The following is an 18793-nucleotide window of genomic DNA, read 5'->3' as shown; positions in this document are numbered from 1 at the left end:
TCTACAAGTACTTAAAATTATCCAACTTACGTGATATGTATATGTCTGAACTAAATTTTTCTATCCTTCCACTGTCTCTTGATATTTCATTTTCATCATTTGGTGGCTTTTCATTTTGCTTTGTTTTGCTCTCTTGTCCAAAATGGAAACAATTGACTAATTGCTTATCAAACACAAAATATATACTTGAAGATGACTGACACAGGTATATGATCATTTACTGTGTTTTTGCTAATGTTGGGGAACACTGGTGATTTGGGAACCCCTGTAACATTGCTGCTGTCCCCATTGGATTGCATTGATATACCAAGGGGAACCCCGGTAACATGACAGGGTAACCCTAGTAACATTTTCCCTGCTTACTGCCCTAAACAAAACAGTGTGATATCAACGTACAGATACATCAGTCAGTAATAGTGGTAATAGTGTTGAAGAGTCAGCTGACTTGTTTAACAATTTTTAGCATTTGGAGGTACTGTCAATGGACAAGCACTGATATGAAATGAGTTTGAACTTGAATTTGATATTATAATTCTTAGTGTGTACCCTTTCCTTGGCCACTTCTGTCCAGCAGCATTAACCCTGCATCAGTTCCAACCATCAGATTTACACCTGTGAGAAATGAACACAAACTTTCCGTGAGGAAGATCTTCATCAGGTTTTTGCATGCAAACCTCATCAGAAATTTTCAACCAATTGAAACAGGGTGCAATCACTAGTTTCAGTTTAATTTTCTAAATGTCAATCAAACCACAGTCCCTGTGGAGAACTGTGACTACACTAATCCACAGAAATATGCTATGTCTTTCAAGTTGTTGGAATAAGCATAAAGCGCTGAATGAAAGTTGACTGTTCACACTGGTGGCTATTGGAGAAAGACTCTGAAATTTGCTAAATTTCAAATTATACATTGTAATCATGTGCTACTGTTGATATCTGTAAATGCAATCTTCAATCACCAGCTATTGACACTTTGTACTTACCCCACAGAGCAGCTGACAAAATCTCTGAATTGAATCTTTTTCTGTATTTTCTAATTTCAGGCATGTCATTAATGCTTTCTTGAGTTACTGGTTTGACGTTCACACTTATATTGGCACCCTTCTTGAATGGTGGTGAGGAAGCTGTGGGACTGGGAGTCTGTGCAACAAATCCATACCCAGAGAAGGACATCTTGTGTGGTAGTTGACCTTTGGGACTACTGACTGCCTGCCGATACTGAAAATTCAATAAATATGAAACTATCGGATAAGAGACAAGAAAGTCACTGCGGGAGAAATCTGAAGAGGCAATTAATACTTCTCAAGAAGTTGTAAAGTAACGGACAGTGTAAGCAATGAAATTCTTTGAATAATTTTCAAATCCTTTTCGGTCACATGATTTGAAACTCACCTCTGATGATACTTCTTTACCTTGAGGGACTTGAGGAGTACCGGTAGAGTTGGCTTCCGTTGGCGACTGTTGCTGTGGCAACAGGTCAGGTAAAACATCACTGTTCCTTGCATTGTTGATGACCAATGCTGATGGTCTCTCCTATGATGAACATACAGATTTCAGTAAATACTTGTGTGCTTTAGCTTTTGAAACTCAATAAGGAAAGGTGGTCATTTTTACAGAAAATGATGTATTGAAAAATTTTGAAGCAGAAAGAAAGAGTGACTGATGAAGAACACGCAGGGAACTTGAAAGAAGAAATCACAATACAAGGCCACAAGCGTAATAATGTTTGTTTCTAATCTAACAGAAATGATGTGGCAACATGGTTTATTTGTTGTTTCTTTGTTTTTGTTTTGCTTTGTTTTTTATGAGCTTAGAATATCCAACTGTGAACATGAAAAAAAAGCCAAAATTCAGAATGTTTACATACAATGCAACGGTTGCTCAGATATCCTGCATGATGACAGTGACAACTTGACTGTTCAGTAAACTGATCTCACAGACAATAAATGTTACATTTCTGACATGCATAACACAAACTGTCAGAGAGAGAGAGAGAGAGAGAGAGAGAGAGAGAGAGAGAGAGAGAGAGAGAGAGAGACAGACAGACAGACAGACAGACAGACAGACAGCAGATGTAGATAAAGTATCATGATAAATGCAGACAGATAGCAGACACCTAGCCAGTGACAGACAGTGAGTGTGGAAGGAGGAAACTTGGCAAGTGATGAAACATGTAAAGAATAAAGAATGGTGTTACTACAGATGGAGATATTGAACATTACCCGTCTATACTTGGGTGAGTCCTGGTTTCTAGTTTCTGTCTGTGGAGGTGTGATCTGTCTTGGGGGAGTATTGCTGTGTGACGTTGTCCTCTTGGGCAAGGCTGGACTACCTCTCTCACTGCTATGTTTTGGTATGGGAGGTGTTCTGGTAGACGTGGTCCTCGGTGGCAATGGAGGAGCACTTTGTGGTTCTGCTTGGGATGTAAATCGTCTTGAAGGCGCTGCGTCTTGCTGTGAAAAACTTGTTGTGCTTTCTGTACTGGTACTACTTGTGTTCAGTATGTCATTATCTGGTGGCAAGTACCAATACCAATGGAAGTAAGGATTCAACAGTAGGGAACATTGACATCATGTTAAATACATGCAACTCAGACTACAAGGCTTTGAACCACTGACATGGGGAAAGAAAAAACACCAAACTCTACATTTATAAATACAACTACAGAAAGGCAATGATGCAGGATTTGAACTGTTACACATCACAACTGAAGGTACAGATGTAATGTTTATGGGATGGGTTCATATTTCTACCATTATCCAGTATGCACTGGTAAATATACTGACAACTTTCTAAATGTTATGTTGACTTCTTCATAATTTTGAGTTACAGGGAAAATTGTAAATATGTTAAGGCAGGTTTCTAGCACTTGGTATGAAATATGATTTAATGAGTTATCACAGACAAAGGGAGAACAGCATCTACATTAATTGACTTTCGAAACTTGATATTATGATGATATGTTTAAACTTAAGCATTAACTTTACAAAATGAAAGCACTAATATCACATCTATGGCTGAGATACCTGGAGAGTCACCTCCTCGCTTACCATCGTGACAAACAAACGTATGCATTGTGTCGTCATCATAAGACTGACTGTTACCCATCCTGCATAATAAAACAAACACAAACAACATAAACATGTTTATGATTGTACTTGGAGTATGTTAATTGAATGGAACAGGACTGATTGCCATTGGTCAGTACATGGGAAATGACTAAATGAAATTTTGGAATCCTGTCACACTAGATATAAATTATACAGCACTAGGCTTTGTAACAGAATGACGTCTGTAAACAATCCACTTCAGAGTTGTATTGTTATTTAAATTCTTATCAAAACTCCAAAATTTTGGGAATCTTGCATTATTAAATATACTGTCCTGTTAAAGAATTCACTATGGGATCATACAGAGAATTCATGATGACGTGACACAGAAACTTGTCAAGGAAATTCACAGAGATTCTTACTAAGACAGGAATTAATTATTGTTGGTTTTTTTGAATAAATTTGACAAATTTGAAATTTTGGGAAATTCCTTCATATGACTGTACTGGTGTATGCAAATCTGCACAACATCTGTTCAAATTGGATTTAAAACTTCACTGTGATAAGAATATTTGATACTTACATTGGTTTGACAACTTCTGATGCTAAGACTGTACCATCATCTTGCATTGCCTCCTCTGCGTCAACATCCTCATCATCATCGTCATCATCTTCCTCATCAATAATCGGACTTCCACCTCCCATTGCACTGAGTTGTGCCGCTAAAGCAACAAGGTCCTGATGACATGAAAGTATTTCAGATTAATCTAAGCACCATGTTCTGTCATAAATGAACTAGATAAAGGTTTCATGAAACTAGCACAGCCGCAGTTCCGAAACCAGTTTCCGCTTAATTTACTGGTATATTGTTCATACAAAATTCTTGTCATATAGCATGTTTGAGAAAGATGTCTGCATTGCTTACTTGTGGATTCCTTGCTGGGGGTCTGTAAGGAGGTGGATCAATGGGTCTGTTTGGTTGTACTGCCATCTGTGGCAGGGCTTGCTCTATAGCCTGGCTGTATCTGGCTTGCTGGGGAGCTGAAATACAGACAGCAATGTAGAGATTATGAAAAATACTAAATGATGGATTCTCTCAAAATTAAGATGTATGTAGCTTTGGTGTGAAGCGTCATGCTAACTGGAAGAAAGGTAGAAAGAAGGAGAAATAAACCAAGATGAAAATACATTGACATACTGAGACAGAACAGGCATTTCAAACCCAATGATTAAGACCATTTCATAATGGATGACATTAAAACATGATCATTATCCAGTATTTCTTAATTACAATCCAATTATTTCAAACATTTTTGCATTGGTTTCTGTCACCTGTAACGTTGTCACTACAAAAGTGATAGCGTCACATGATATCCCTCCTAGTCTCTATCATTAAAACAACAAAAAAAGTGAAAAAAGAGCTGAATGAAAATCTTATGATGCAAACAGTTTGTCAAAGAGTTAGAAACACTTCCTCTAGTTGATGAGGTCAAGCTGATGGAAAAAAATAAAAAAGAAAACTGTGAAAGAAAATCTTTAGTTTTTTAATTACATTTCAAGTGTAGGTGACTTCAATTAGTTTCCTCAAGGCAGAGACTCACACATAACTTGCATAAAAACAAAATACTTTGACACAACATACAAAACAGAACATGTGACAATAAATGATGATTCGGTTAGTTTTCTTCCATGAATAACATTCAAGGTTTTTTTATTTTTTTTAAAAATATGAAAATGTTTGATAGCAATATCACTTGAGATATCAAGCAAACTTGGAATAATTACTACATGACAGTTTCATATTAGTACTTACACTATGTTTAGTCAAGGGTACATGACTGCATTGCTTATATTTAGAGTTCGTGGTCACACTACAATAGCTTATATCTACAAATGTTTGCATTTCTTGCTTTTTGTTGACGTGAATGAAGGCTGGCGTTTCCTTTTCTACCAAGCTGTGTGTATTTTGCTGGCTTGCCTAGGTTTGCTAATTAGGCTGCTCGTGAGAACCACAAAGCTTTCAACTGTGTTTTATCTTCTGTGTGGTTTGTCTTTGCACATTGTTAGCTGTAGTACAGACTTCTCTGACGTGGTTTTGCTAAAGCTGGTGATGCAGTAATTTTGTCGTTTGAGTTGGTGTGTTACAGGATACCAGGTATTTTCCATCAAATTACCAATGTGTCTACTACTTTGCAGAAATACTGTTTGCTGGAGAATGTTTGAAGCAATTTCACAAAGAAGAGAGGTATTTTTGTCTTGGGATATGTATTGTTGAAAACCTGTATATTTACCCAGTCTAGCTCAGAGACCATTGGATCAGCCCTGTGAGTTTGCACTCATAGAGTATTGGCATTAGTCTACAGATTATCATCTGAAGGTTAGACCATTTTACAGTAAAAAGAATATAAAGTGGTTGATGATGATGATTACATGAATTCACTTTGTCACCAAGATCTGTGAAGCACATTTATGCAGCACAGAGATAAATGTTGGTATTGTGACAAGACTATTCCAACATATTGATTGTCAAATATTATGTCCAATATTTATGGTTCATGGATTGCATGTATTGATCTTTATCTCTTAACCCTTACATCTCCATTTCTCAGTTATAGGTCCAACCAACACATTGAAACAATAGGGATGTACTTAAAATACAGTGGTGAAGGGTTGTAAGTGTATGGGACCAGGAAAAGCAGTACACACAAGGGGGATTGTGGTCAGTATTGGTGTGAGAAGTGTGGGGAGTGACAAAGACATCAAGTATGGTTTTGATGTACTGGGTCGTGATGAGGCACTGTTGGGATGTGAAGATACACTCAAAATAGCAAATTGTCAGTTGCTGGGTTTGAACACATCACACTGTTACAAGAATTGGTTCAGTGCAATGCTGCAGTCTTTGGTGGCTCTGAACCGTTAATCATTTCTTATGATGTGAGGACAGAATAGGCACCATCCAGGACATTGTGAAACTAAGCCAGTTGTTAGAACACTGCTACATCATCTATGTTCTGTGACGCAGTGAGAAGTGCTGTTGTGAAGTTTGACATCACTGTGTCACTGGGTTGTGTTGCAAGATGCAACTGTTTGTGAAACTGTGACCACAGACCTATGGTTTCATAGCAACTGCTATGGCTGACTGACAGAGATGGGTGGCACAAATAGAGGCAGTTTGCAAAGCAATTAATAGCTTTACTTACAGCAGCAAAATGTGAGAGTCACAACTGTGCATAACTGTGACGTTTGCAGAGCATCGTGCAAGCTACAAGCCATGCAATGTGTAAGATGCTAAGATCATGCTCTGCTCTAAGTTGTTTATTAGAGAGATTAATATCTCCTTAACAGAAGAACATGGAAGGCAACAGACATAATCCATATTCTTTATGATTTAAGACTGACATGAAGTGCATAAAAAAAATGAATGACAAGCTTGTAGGATATTGCCGTCGATTTTACCAACTCCGACTTACCGGACGCCTGAGTCACTATAAGTGGCTGAGGTTTTTGTGCCAGCTGTACTTGAACAAGATGACGGACTTGTGGTGGGGTACAACGGTTTTCTGTATATGTAATGTACACACATTCATACAGTGACAGTGTAATACCACAAATTAAACATGTACATGAATCTAATTGGCTGGTGTTGATGGTCACATGATGTTAATGATGAGAATGATTGACATTTAGAAGTTCAGCTCTGATCATGTGCAGTGAGCATTGATTTTTATGCAAAGTAACTTCCTGCACATGCTCAGTTGTTAGTAAGTAGGGAGGGGTAATATGGAGACGGAATGATACACTCATGTCTGCGGTTTTTGTTTCTTTTGCAAAAAATAAGTGCAAGCTGGAAAAAAAAGACAGCGGAAAACTTCAAAGCTTGGCATCTGTAAATAGAAGTATGTTAGACGCTGTAAGAAAACTCTTTAGAGTAATAAATCACTCTCACGCGATATCATTTCAACTCAGCTATCAGACAGGGCGCCCATACACACATGCACCTCACTGACACAGAAATGCAATGAAAACCTTCATGTTATTGCGCAAAGTAACCACTCTCTGAACAGAGACAAGGCGCTGTAGTTTGGTGCAAACGCAGGGAGCATGAATGAGTAAATGATGGTATTTTCCATCCAAGCAAAAGCCATTAGACAGCATCTATTACAGCATCTGAATAATTTTGAAGATACTCACCAACTGCTTGGGAGACTCGTAGATTCCTTTGAGGCTGTGGCTGTGGTTGTAATGGCGGTGGCTGGAAGTGTTGCACTCTGGGAGGTGGAGGCTGTTGCTGTGGAGGTCTGGTTGGAGGCTGGATTGGAATGGGTCTCAGTTGCTGTGGAGGAGCATATTTTGCTGCACTGGGGCCGTCTTGGATGTGTCTTCTTGCTTCCTGCGCTTGGAGCTGTTGAAAGTTTTTCCTTAGTGTTGACTCGCCAGGTCCCGGGACGATAGAACTGTCAAGAACATAGAATAGTTTGTAATTTTTCAATAGATGTGGATTACATGGAACTCTGTGAGCACTTTGAACCAAATTGATGAGACACCGACAAAAGAAAAGTCTCTTTGACTCCAGAAAGTTAAAATATTACAAAGGCAGAGATCAAGATTATCACACAGAAATTCCCAGAAATGTCTCCATGGTTTCAGTAAGTTTAGAAATGTCATGAGTAAATACAGTACACTGATAGAACTGGGGTAATATTGACTTGCAAACAGACTGAACAAAGTGACTGATTGTTGTTTGTTTGTCCGTTTGTTAGTTTGTTTGTGTTTTTTGTTTACCTTGGTTCTCCTTGATCAGCAACCTCATCCTCATCTTCTCCCTCACTGCTGTGATACTCATAATCAGTGTTGGCAGAGTCATCCACTTTTGAAAGAAATAAAATAAAAGCAGTCATGAACTTCTTGTTTTAAGAGTCATTTGTATTTGGGACAAATATCACATATTTTCGGCAGCATCAGTATCACACAGACTTGCATACTCTCTACATTCAGAAATACCATTGAGACATCAACACTCACCTCTCTTCTTCCTGGTCCTGTCAATGTGATCTTTCAATTGTATTCTGACTTGCCTTTCCGTGGGTTGGTCTCTGATGTATGGATGTTTGAGAAGTCCCTCAGTGTTTGGTCTCTTGGTGTAGTCCTTCACCAAACATTGCTCAATGAAATTATGAAATTTCTTGTTCCTGGTGAAAATCACACATGCATGGATTGGAAGGTTTGATCATTTCTTTACATCATAATGTAAGTTAAATATCTGGTGACATGTGGATTCCCTTTTAACAACAATATAACTTTGAGTTATTATAATTCTTGCTTATTGTCACTGTCAAGTTAACACCAATCAATATAATATTATTCCACTTTGTTATTCTAAATCAGCCGTTGTTGATGGGAATAGAGAGTACCTCAACCTGTTCATCCCATTTTCCAGTATACAGGTCCAAATTTACTATAGAAAACGATGGGAATGGGTCAAACCATGGCCACTAATGGGTTAATACAGTACAACAAATTTGTAGATTTAGACAGGTTTCTTACTGAGATATTGTAATTTTCACTGCTTGACTAGCTATTCCAATGATACTGGTAGCATTATTTAGAAGTCTGAATATATGAGCATTGTTAATGGGGTTCATTTTCACAGACTTAGTCAGACACTAACAATCAGCGAAACACAGCCTGAGTAAACTTACCATTTCTTAGACTTCAGTCTTGGTGGAGGGTTCCTTGGAATCAGAAACAGCGCCCTCATGGGGTGCATATCACACAATGCTGCAAGACACAACAAAGGGAATTTAAGGACTATCAAAGTGCTCACATGGGAAAGCAAGACTTTGAATAAATTGCATAAAAGCAATTCACACAAACACAGACACAGCAATCATGAGAATGAACTATTTAAACCAACACTTACGAGGAGCGCCCTCTGCCATTTCTAATGCTGAAATTCCCAGTGACCAAATGTCACTTCTATAGTCGTATGTAGCGGCTGGATCTTCATCACACGCGATAACTTCTGGCGCCATCCAGTACGGTGTGCCAATAAATGTATTCCTCCTACCAATGGTTTTGTCCAGTTGAGCACTGACACCAAAGTCAACTGTAAACAAGACATTCAGACATAAATTATATAGACCAGGAAACATTCAAGATATTGGTTGCACTGATCTGATGTTGTTGAATGTTATCATTCCATGAATGCAAATATCACAGGGTTAATCTCTACATCAAATTCATGCCCAATGATGCTTGCATAAAAAAACCAAAATCAGTAATATAGAAATAACGGGCAAAAATTTTCGGAGCGAACGACAACTGGGCCCCAGATATGAGCAATACGCGACGCACTGTCAAGCGCGCTGTAAAATATTGGCAAATCCGGAGATATTTTCAGAAAAAAGTATCTCAACTTGGCCCACAAGTGCTCCATTTTATTTTGTGATTGATTATGAGCTGTAAAGTTACGATACTTTGAGTTGTAAATCTTATTATTCATATTCACGGGCATATAAACAGACCATTACTGTGTATTTTTGGTCAGTCACGTGGTTCAGCTCGAGCAATCAAAATGCGACAGGCAGGGCATGGTAATATAATGAATATTAACCCTATGAGTGCAGTATTTTTTCCCACCAAAATTTCAATGCAACATTTTACCAATTTTCATGAACTTTTCTGTAATTTTTCTGATAATTTGGACCAAATAAACACAACATTTCATTGGCCACGTTTTTTTATAAAAAATTTGGCAAAAATCAGACAAAAATTGACTTGCGTATACTTTATAAGGGTGACAAAAATTGACTTCAGTGCTCAAAGGCTTAGGAAATAATCATTTGACTTATTTGTTTACAAAACAGTGATTTACTCTTTATTTTGTGAGTTCTACAAACTATAACTTTAGAGTTTTCCAGCATTTCTGTTTTGATTGTAAAATACATTTCCTAACCCCTCTTCAAAGATTTGCATTAAAACCTTTCATGTTCTACCTGTCAATACACCCTGTATCAGTATGTATGTACCAATATTTACTGTTATCACTGACAATTGAATTTCAGTCTACGCTTCATTTCATTTGTCAGCAATATTAATACAGATTGTACACAATGGATTATGTTGGAAAGGCTTTGAAGTGTATTTATTTTACAGAACTGATATTATGCAAATATTATCACAGATACAACATTTGCTTCATTGAGTAAATTATCCATAATCTATAATATTAGATGACTTACCTAATTTGACCTCAGCATTTTCAGTCAAAAGAACATTTTGTCCTTTGATATCTCTGTGTATAACATGATTTGCATGTAAATGACTAAGACCCTGAAAAATATGAAGACAAAATTTTTTTTAGCAGGTTTTTTCTGTTGATTTTTTACATGTAAGTGAACCAGCCTTTATCTTCACACTTTGCAAAAGTCCCTTTTACTACAAAATCCAAATTTTCTCTGAATGTTGCATAGCCACACAGTACATGACACTTACACAGTCTGTGTAGTCTGTGATAGCTTGGCAACACTGTCACGTCAACTCATTACAAAGAGATAATTGTTATTGTACAGCTTTGGTTAACAAAGCACTGTAATTCACAACAGTAGTCTACCATCACGTCCCAAATATCTTCCTATTGAATTGAACAACAAAAGGTAGTTGTGTTTGGCTAATACTGATTGTTCACTCAGTTTATCAGGCAAGTACCTGTACAATAATCAATCATTTGTTTCAAGACAGTAGGCATAGAAATCAAGACATCAAGGTGGCAAAGGGTGCAAAGGTCATGGTTGTGTCTTCTGGCAGTTTTCCCATGCAGGAAAGAACAACAATGGCCGCTGCTTGCTATTAAAACCTTTTCTGAAGGAAGTGCCTCATCAAAGGGATAAATTCAGCCACTGCATCACAACGTGAAATCATTATGACAATGTTTCTTTTCTTACCCGTAGGATTTCTCTACAAATATAAGAAATCCATTCCTCTTTCAATGTGTTTCCCTTGGTTGCCTTGACTAAGTCTGTAACTGACCCAGCTCCACAATACTCCATAACAAGCTGTCATCAATAAAAATAAACACATCATTGTTTTATTGTCTACTGTGGATCTATTTGACAAATGTTGAAATCACAAATAGTCATTGATCTGTCAATCATGAATATTACACTTTACTACATCCATCAGGGCTCGAAAAATTTTTTAAAAATTCACTTGCCATAGGGCAAGTGAATTTTCAATTTCACTTGTCCGGAAGAAAAATTCACTTGCCCTGAATTTCAGTTGATTTAAGGAGTAGATGTGTACAGTTTTATTCATGTCATTGTAAAGAAACAGTAGCTGTAACTTACTGATAAATTTGTGTCCTTAGTCTGTGTATCAAAAATAATATCTTATGTAACGTATACCATACATGCACAGTGTTTCAGCCAGCTTTTGCTAGCATGGGGACACAGTGACCCATAGTAGGTCTTAATGGGGACAAATTAAATTTTGGGGGGACATGTAATGTATTTCAATAAAACAACACCGGTACATTGTCATTGTGTGTCATCATGACCTGGTACCTTGTGTTAAATAGGCAAGTCAGGTAGGTGCACCAAGGGTAAGTATATAGGCCAACGGTGTTGTGTCAAATTGTGCCCATGTAAAACTTTCAGTATCATTTAGTTTATTGCTACCACGTGGTATGTGCATAAACTGCAGGGTTCCCCTAAGTCACCAAAATGATTAGCCAACTCATTAGCCAAATCAAAACTCTTGTAGCCACTTTGAGCAACTTTTAAACAGTTTATGATCTCAAGTGTAGCAACAGCTTTCGCGGCATTCAGGAGTTTCTAATTTTACAAATCAAGATGTTTTGTATGTTGTTCATGATAGTTTTTACATTAAAGAAATATTTGTTTAGTTTTTATTACATTAATTATCTGTGTTTTTATGACATTGAAGGGATTGAAATACTTATTCATTTCTAGTGGTAAACTTTTGCCACAAGAAATAATTAGGGGGCAATTCTAAACATCAGGTAGCAATGTGAAGTGTATATTACCACAGATACAGAATACTTCTGCAGCATTGAGTCAGTGTTCACAGTATGACAACTTATCATACATATACACTACAAGCTCCTTATGAGGTTTTGTTAGCCACACAAATACAACTTTTCTATGCAGAAGAAAGTATTTGGTAGCATTGTGACAGTGTAGATACAAGTATTGTGGTGTTGTGTCATAGTTGTGATCAAGCAGGCTCAATAGCATCTTCAGCATAAGTATTTTTCTTTAGACAAAAAGGGTCAGGTCAAAATCCTTGAAAACAAGACACAATGATATTGTTCAATTCATTTCCCAATGTTTTAAAGAGTAGTAATAGTTTTAATGATAATGATAACATTGTAGCCAGGAACATTTTCATTTGATATTTTGATATCATCAAGAAATGTCTGGTGATGTTCACTGTTACATCATTAAACTGGAGGAATCTGCAGAAATATTAATGTGATGATTTGAAATGGATATGCTTACTGCAACTACTGTTGACAATTTCCCTTTGCCATAACTGTTAATAAAATTTAATTTAAAACTGGTAGTCAAGCTAAATGCCATTAAATTGGAAAGCAAGAAATTACCTTTTTTCATAAGATTGTACCTATTAGACCTCCCTAGGTGGTTTCTTTTGCACCATAATTGTGTACTTAAGGGGTCTTCATCATGATATCACATAAGATGACCCAGATTTGACCTTTCAGAAAACCTCAAGTTTTTTCTCCTTTTCCCTTGTATTCTGACTCTGTTTGTGAAAGTTTACTTTAAAATAATGGTTTTTACTATCAAACTGGGTAATTGCAGGCCAAATTTTCATTCAAGCAATGTAGGTAAAACTTGGACTAAAAAGGACGTCGGTACGCGGGACTCACACAGGCAAAGCCAAGCCTCAGTGTATTCACGGTCGCTATACATCCATGATGTATTGTAGTATGGTCCGTCCATGAGGGACTGAGAGGGACCCTGATTGCAGTATTGAACAGCAACAATGTTTGCTTCACGTACCAGGGAATTTGTAACTTTGTAGAGAGTAAATTGTTCAATACATTGCAACTTTGTAGGAAGGAGGGTAAATTGTTTCAACACCTTATAACATTTTATTGTAAAGCTGTAGTTTTCTATTGAGGAGGCATCGTGACATGATTTCATGAGAAGAAAAAAACATAAAAGCGTGCAAAGACGTCAATATTTTGCCATTTTGTAACCAAGCAGAACAGAGTTATTATCGAAAGCGGTACACTCAAAGAACTAGAGAGAGTGGCAGCGCGTACGTACAGTGGCCTCATTGAAATTCACTTGTCTGTCGGGCTGGGAGAATGTTGTTTTCACTTGCCCAGACTCAAAATTCACTTGTCACGGGCGTCGGGCGGCGAGAATTTTCGAGCCCTGCATCCATTGAAAGATTTCACAAGATCTGTATATTAGTTTTAGGGCAAATATTTTGCAATGTTCATATGTTTTGTAAAACTTACCATACATTACTTCATTCATATTGTAAGAAATTTAAGACTTGCCTGTTGTGTGATGGTTAACCGACTTATGAGTAAATACTAACTTTTCCATTCAAACAAAAGAAAACAAATATGAAAAATAATCATTAATCCTCTATGAATACTTGTCACTCACCCATAGCTGGTCGTCATGACCACGCAGGCCTTTCTTGATAAATGCACCATAATATGTGGCAATGTTTCTGTGATGTGAATACTGAAATGCAAGAAGACAAAGATTCACTCAGTTACATTTTTTTTCCATGACATCAGTACGGGATAAAAATAGCGGTGATAACTCTCATTGAACTGGATCAACTCATTGTGGTATGAAGATAACCACAAAACACTGTAAAGGGTGAGTAAATATCACAGGAAAACATCTTTTTCCATTTTAACAGTAAAGACAGTAAATTGATATCTTCATTTTGCAAGAAAATTGATGAAACTCTTTCTTTTGAAGCATCACTGTATTAGTTATCTTGTTTTTGTCAAATCTGTTAAAAATTCTTCCTGGAAAAAATATTATGCAGTAGTAATTAGTCTACTTTGGAACAATAAAAACATGATTTTTGTGTAAAAATTCAAATAACCATTTACAGGAATGGAAGTCACCAAATGGTAACCATAGATACATGATTTTCATTTGTGTAGAATGTTTTGTTGTTTGAATACAATACTTTGACATTCTTAGCCAGCCATTCTTAGCAGCTACTTGTGTGACAAGGCAGTAGCGATGTTCAGTTGATATGTCGCATTTGAAGATAATATTTGTTTCTACGATGGTTTTAGCAATTAGGATATATAATTTATGATTATTAAATATCAATTCATGTTTGACAGAAACTGAATCAACTGAATTCAAAACAAACATGAAATAAAGTGACAATGACTATAAATGTTCACTGATAGTGTTACACTTTCAACTTCTCCTTATACGAAACTTACTTTCTTCAAAACGTTAATTTCCAGTTTAATTTCCTCTTCTTCCTCCTGTAAAATACAAATCACAAGTTCATGATTAAATTTGTAGAACAAATAAATGTGAACTTGAAACCAACTGTTTGAAACAAAGTGGCAGTCCCAAATCCCTGGTTCTCACATGAGAGGTTGTTGACATTGACTGTTTATGTGTTTAACAGTCTTTTGTTTTTCTTTGAAAGTTGTGTTCAATTAATCAATCTGTTTAACAGTCTTTTGTTTTTCTTTGAAAGTTGTGTTCAATTAATCAATCTGTTTAACAGTCTTTTATTTTTCTTTGAAAGTTGTGTTCAATTAATCAATTTTCTCAGAGATAAAGCTGATACAAAACTTCTCCCTTTAACCTTGACAAGGCAACGTTACAGCGTCTTCTGCATGTATGACCAAATAGCAAGTTTTAAATGTTACCATTTTTCACAAGTTCTAAGATATGCAGAACATATCAGATTGGCATTGCTACAGATATATCATAGAATAAAGTTACAGAATATATCTAACGCTAATATATTCTGATAATATTTACATCAGTGTTTTTGCTAAGGTTTGGGAATATCGGTAAATGATTTGGGAACCCTGGTAACATTGCTGCTGTCCCCTAATCTGAATGCATTGATATACCAAGCGGAACCCCGGTAAAATGACTGGGGAACCCCGGGGTACCGGCCTTAACAAAAACACTGTATATGTATATCACTGTTTGTGTATTGCACTAAAGTAAATTTGATTTTTATCATTTGGCTATGGAACTGCCAAGCAGTTTCAATATCATAAGAAATTGACTAAGAGTGTTGAATGTTAAAGATATAAAGGCTCTTAGATATCAAAAGCTCCTACAATATTCTGTATTAAACCCAACATGCTTTCATTTTTAATTTTTGAAGCGCTTTAGCTGGAGTATCTAAGGTCTACTAAAATGCCTTCATCCCATAACGGGATTTGACTTTATATTTACTCTTATTCCACATTTGGCTGGTTTGTTTGTTTTCTTTTCTACACGTATGACCTACAATGGAGGTCACATCTGCCATTGCACACTGAGTTCACAGCCAGTCTTGGCAGATCTATTTTCAAACAGATATTATCTTTCATTGTACAGCAAGGCAATGCCATTTTGAAAAGTCATTCACTGAATTTCCTCATATACTCTTTCTTTTCCACCTTTTCTTTATCTCATTTTTATCGTCTATTTGCCGTTTCATAACAGAAACTCCGGCATTGTTGATCCACCACTATTAAGTAGCAATCTTCCTGCAAGCTGTATATCATGATGAGATAAAGCCAGGCTGCCTTGGGTCAGCTCTGGACAGACACGACTCAAAGCACTGCAATGTCCTTTGGTCTAGAGTACTCACAGAGGTCGCACAAAGGTCATGGCCCCCACTAATACTCACTCCACAAACATGCGGTCCAGTTGTTACAGCTTGCCTTTTTTTAAATTAAAAAAACATTTGTAGAGAATTCATCCGACAATGTCAAAATCAAGAGAAAGAAACGCACTGTTTGTTTTGATTTAATTTACATTTAAAGTACAAGTCATCATAGCATTAGCGGATCAGTTTTCCAAAAAGAAACTTTGAATGAAAGATTGAAATTGATACTTTCAGAATTCAGACAAGAATCATTCATGAGAAAAATTTATTACAAGACTGCTTGCAGTGGTACTATTAGTTAGACGGTTGATCAAAAACAACATGTACGTTTTCTTGATTACGTGCAATAGTTCACAATCTAAGTACAGGATCATGGACCTGACCTTTTGAGTATATGACTTTTGAACCAAAGTAGTTTGTGAAAAACAAATATTTCTAAAAAGATGTGATGATATATAGCCACAGAAATTGCGATAACTGCATATGTTGTTCGACTTCCATGCAAGCCATGAACTGTAGTGGAGGGCGCCCTCTATCAGTCAAACTATGCATATCAGGTCAAGTACACCACTGTCTTTGTCTGGTAATGCTGTTCATTATTGTTGAACATTTTGGGGACTTAGAGGGGATATAACAACAGAAGTACACTGTTAAATGTCATGGAAATTCACAAAGATAAATGAAAGGTTTATTTTCAAACATTTCAAACGCCAGACATGCAGGTACTAAAGTATTAACATTCCAAAGTTTTGACCAGCACTGGTTATTTGTACTGGACCATTTCAACCAATAAAAAGATATTACTGTAGCATTAAATGGTCGGTGGTTGCTATGATAAAATCCTATGGATAATAACAGATTAAGCTGAACTCTTAATGTTTGTCTATACACTGATATGTGGCCATGTGTTTGTCTACACATAGCTGTATGTCCATGTGTTTGTCTACATATCGCTATATGTCCATACATGCTATGTGTTGAGAGATATCCATATAAACACAGTCAGTACAATAAACTTGTTTGGCAAAATTTAAAGCTATCGTGCTCAAACCATTACATTACGTCTGGTTCCCTAGCAGGGACATCAAAACAGACAGAACTGCAACGTCACATTTCAAATAACCATGTACACTGATGGCATGGTGGATTCAGTTGTGTAGCGTTCATAAAGTAGGACGTTTCCCTATTATTGTCGGAGCTATAGCATCATGGCCCTGTATATCATTTTCACGATGTTAATGTAGAGATAGCTATATATTTGGAATGGAAAAGATTTCTCTTTGTCAAAATAAGAACCTTATCTTCAAACTGGTGCATGAAAGAGTCAATCAGACAGCAGTTTGATTAAATAATTGTAACGTGAAATCTAACCTTTTACAGTTACATATCCTCTCTGGAACAACGAAAATTCAGTTTTTGTTGTCAATAGTCAAGCTTTAAACCCTGAAAGAAGATATGTTTCAAAACCCTACACAGTCCAACAATATCAAGGCCAGGAGATCACGACAGCTGTTTGAAATATTTACAAACAGAGGCCAACCATACAATTATTATAAATCACTCCAGCAAGCGGCAAGTTTCAACTAAATTCAAACCAGCCTATCTTTATAGCCTTCCACAAACACACTTTCGGGTTTCATAAAATTCTAACTCTTTTGTCTCTATAGATGTCCTCTGATTGTCTACTTTAATGAATCATTTTAACTGCCCTATTCTAAAACACATGTTCTCATAAATTTTTATTGGTTTCCAAGCGACTGACTGCAGAACGACTGATTGGAGTGGCCAACTTCTTTTGTTTGCTACCGTTGTCTATTACCATTACAGGCGTAACAGTTTGACAGCCGTAATAATTCATATTACTTTATGATTTTCATTTTAATAATTGATTCTCCATAATGGGCTATATAATTGTTCAGGAAAAGCCCTATGATCCGTATAGTTTTCAATGTTTGTCAGCAAGGAGATGAATAATCCCTGTTCTAACATTCATTCTCTTGCTTCAATGGAAAGTTTTTCAAACTGTCTGAAAAACTAATTTCTCTCATGCTTGTTTCATGCAGACTGACAACTTTGCTTTCTCTGTGTCTGACGCCAAAACTCTTCCATTACTTCATGTTAACTAATGACTGGAGTGTTATGTGGTGACGGAAGATAATCACATGCATGTGGTGAAGAGTTATTGTCATGAGAGTAATCCAAATTGACTGTCTTGTCTCAATCTGAATCAAAATCACAGATTGTCATAAAAGTAATCCACATTGACTCTCTTCCTCAATCTGAATCCAAATCACTGATCCTCCTAAACACCACACTTTGGTTGATCCTATTGATCAAGACGGTGTAGTTGGAGCTACACACTGAGTAATGGGGATGACTGGGTCCACATGAAGTTAATCAAGTGATCTACAATGACACAAAATACCCCATCCTGTCTCTGACACTGTGAAACCGAAGAGTAGTGGTTGACAGCTAAATGACCTTTGACCCTCTTTTCCAAGGCAGTACCGGATAATTTGACCTGACCTGAAATATTTCTGATTCCCTGACAAATAAATAGGAAATGTACAGTAGAAGATTGCTCATTATGGATATTCATCCTACTCAAGGGAAATTTGACATCAAGATGGAGCATTTTCCATTTCTTCTTTCAGACATTTTGCTTCAAACAAAGTTCCAACATGCCAATCAACATCATTTTTCTCCATAGTTTCTACCTTTTTCAAGAATTTCTTCCCGGTCAATGAGCTGAAATTAGCAAGTCATGGTCTGACTGTCCACAGAGTCTCAAGGATTTGTCAAGTGACCCTTGAAGGGTCTTAACCACCACAGACTTCAACGATAATGTGTTCAGTGAGAGTATC

The 18793-nt window shown here is 36.7% G+C and overlaps 1 protein-coding gene across 4 annotated transcripts in view; it reads right to left on the bottom strand.

Moving 5' to 3' along the window:
- The window catches only part of LOC139119473 (mitogen-activated protein kinase kinase kinase kinase 4-like), a 64105-nt gene that overhangs the window by 10376 nt on the left and 34936 nt on the right, over window positions 1-18793 (bottom strand). Inside the window, exons 4-20 of one of the 4 annotated variants that reach the window (XM_070683305.1) lie at window positions 14527-14571; window positions 13715-13795; window positions 10994-11104; window positions 10292-10382; window positions 8971-9156; window positions 8750-8828; window positions 8073-8239; window positions 7833-7917; window positions 7242-7504; window positions 6521-6610; window positions 3976-4091; window positions 3634-3788; window positions 3027-3109; window positions 2223-2512; window positions 1393-1533; window positions 984-1218; window positions 547-612 (exon numbers count right to left, since the gene is read on the bottom strand). In XM_070683305.1, the coding sequence (XP_070539406.1) occupies window positions 547-612; window positions 984-1218; window positions 1393-1533; window positions 2223-2512; window positions 3027-3109; window positions 3634-3788; window positions 3976-4091; window positions 6521-6610; window positions 7242-7504; window positions 7833-7917; window positions 8073-8239; window positions 8750-8828; window positions 8971-9156; window positions 10292-10382; window positions 10994-11104; window positions 13715-13795; window positions 14527-14571 (2284 nt within the window). The remainder of the gene's footprint in view (window positions 1-546; window positions 613-983; window positions 1219-1392; window positions 1534-2222; window positions 2513-3026; window positions 3110-3633; window positions 3789-3975; window positions 4092-6520; window positions 6611-7241; window positions 7505-7832; window positions 7918-8072; window positions 8240-8749; window positions 8829-8970; window positions 9157-10291; window positions 10383-10993; window positions 11105-13714; window positions 13796-14526; window positions 14572-18793) is intronic. The other 3 variants (XM_070683306.1, XM_070683307.1, XM_070683308.1) reach the window with 3 other exon arrangements.

The sequence above is a fragment of the Ptychodera flava genome, chromosome 19 (genome assembly GCF_041260155.1).
Source record: "Ptychodera flava strain L36383 chromosome 19, AS_Pfla_20210202, whole genome shotgun sequence".
Lineage (NCBI taxonomy): Eukaryota > Metazoa > Hemichordata > Enteropneusta > Ptychoderidae > Ptychodera > Ptychodera flava.
Note: the sequence above shows the minus strand (reverse complement) of the source record. Positions and strands in the feature narration are given on the sequence as shown.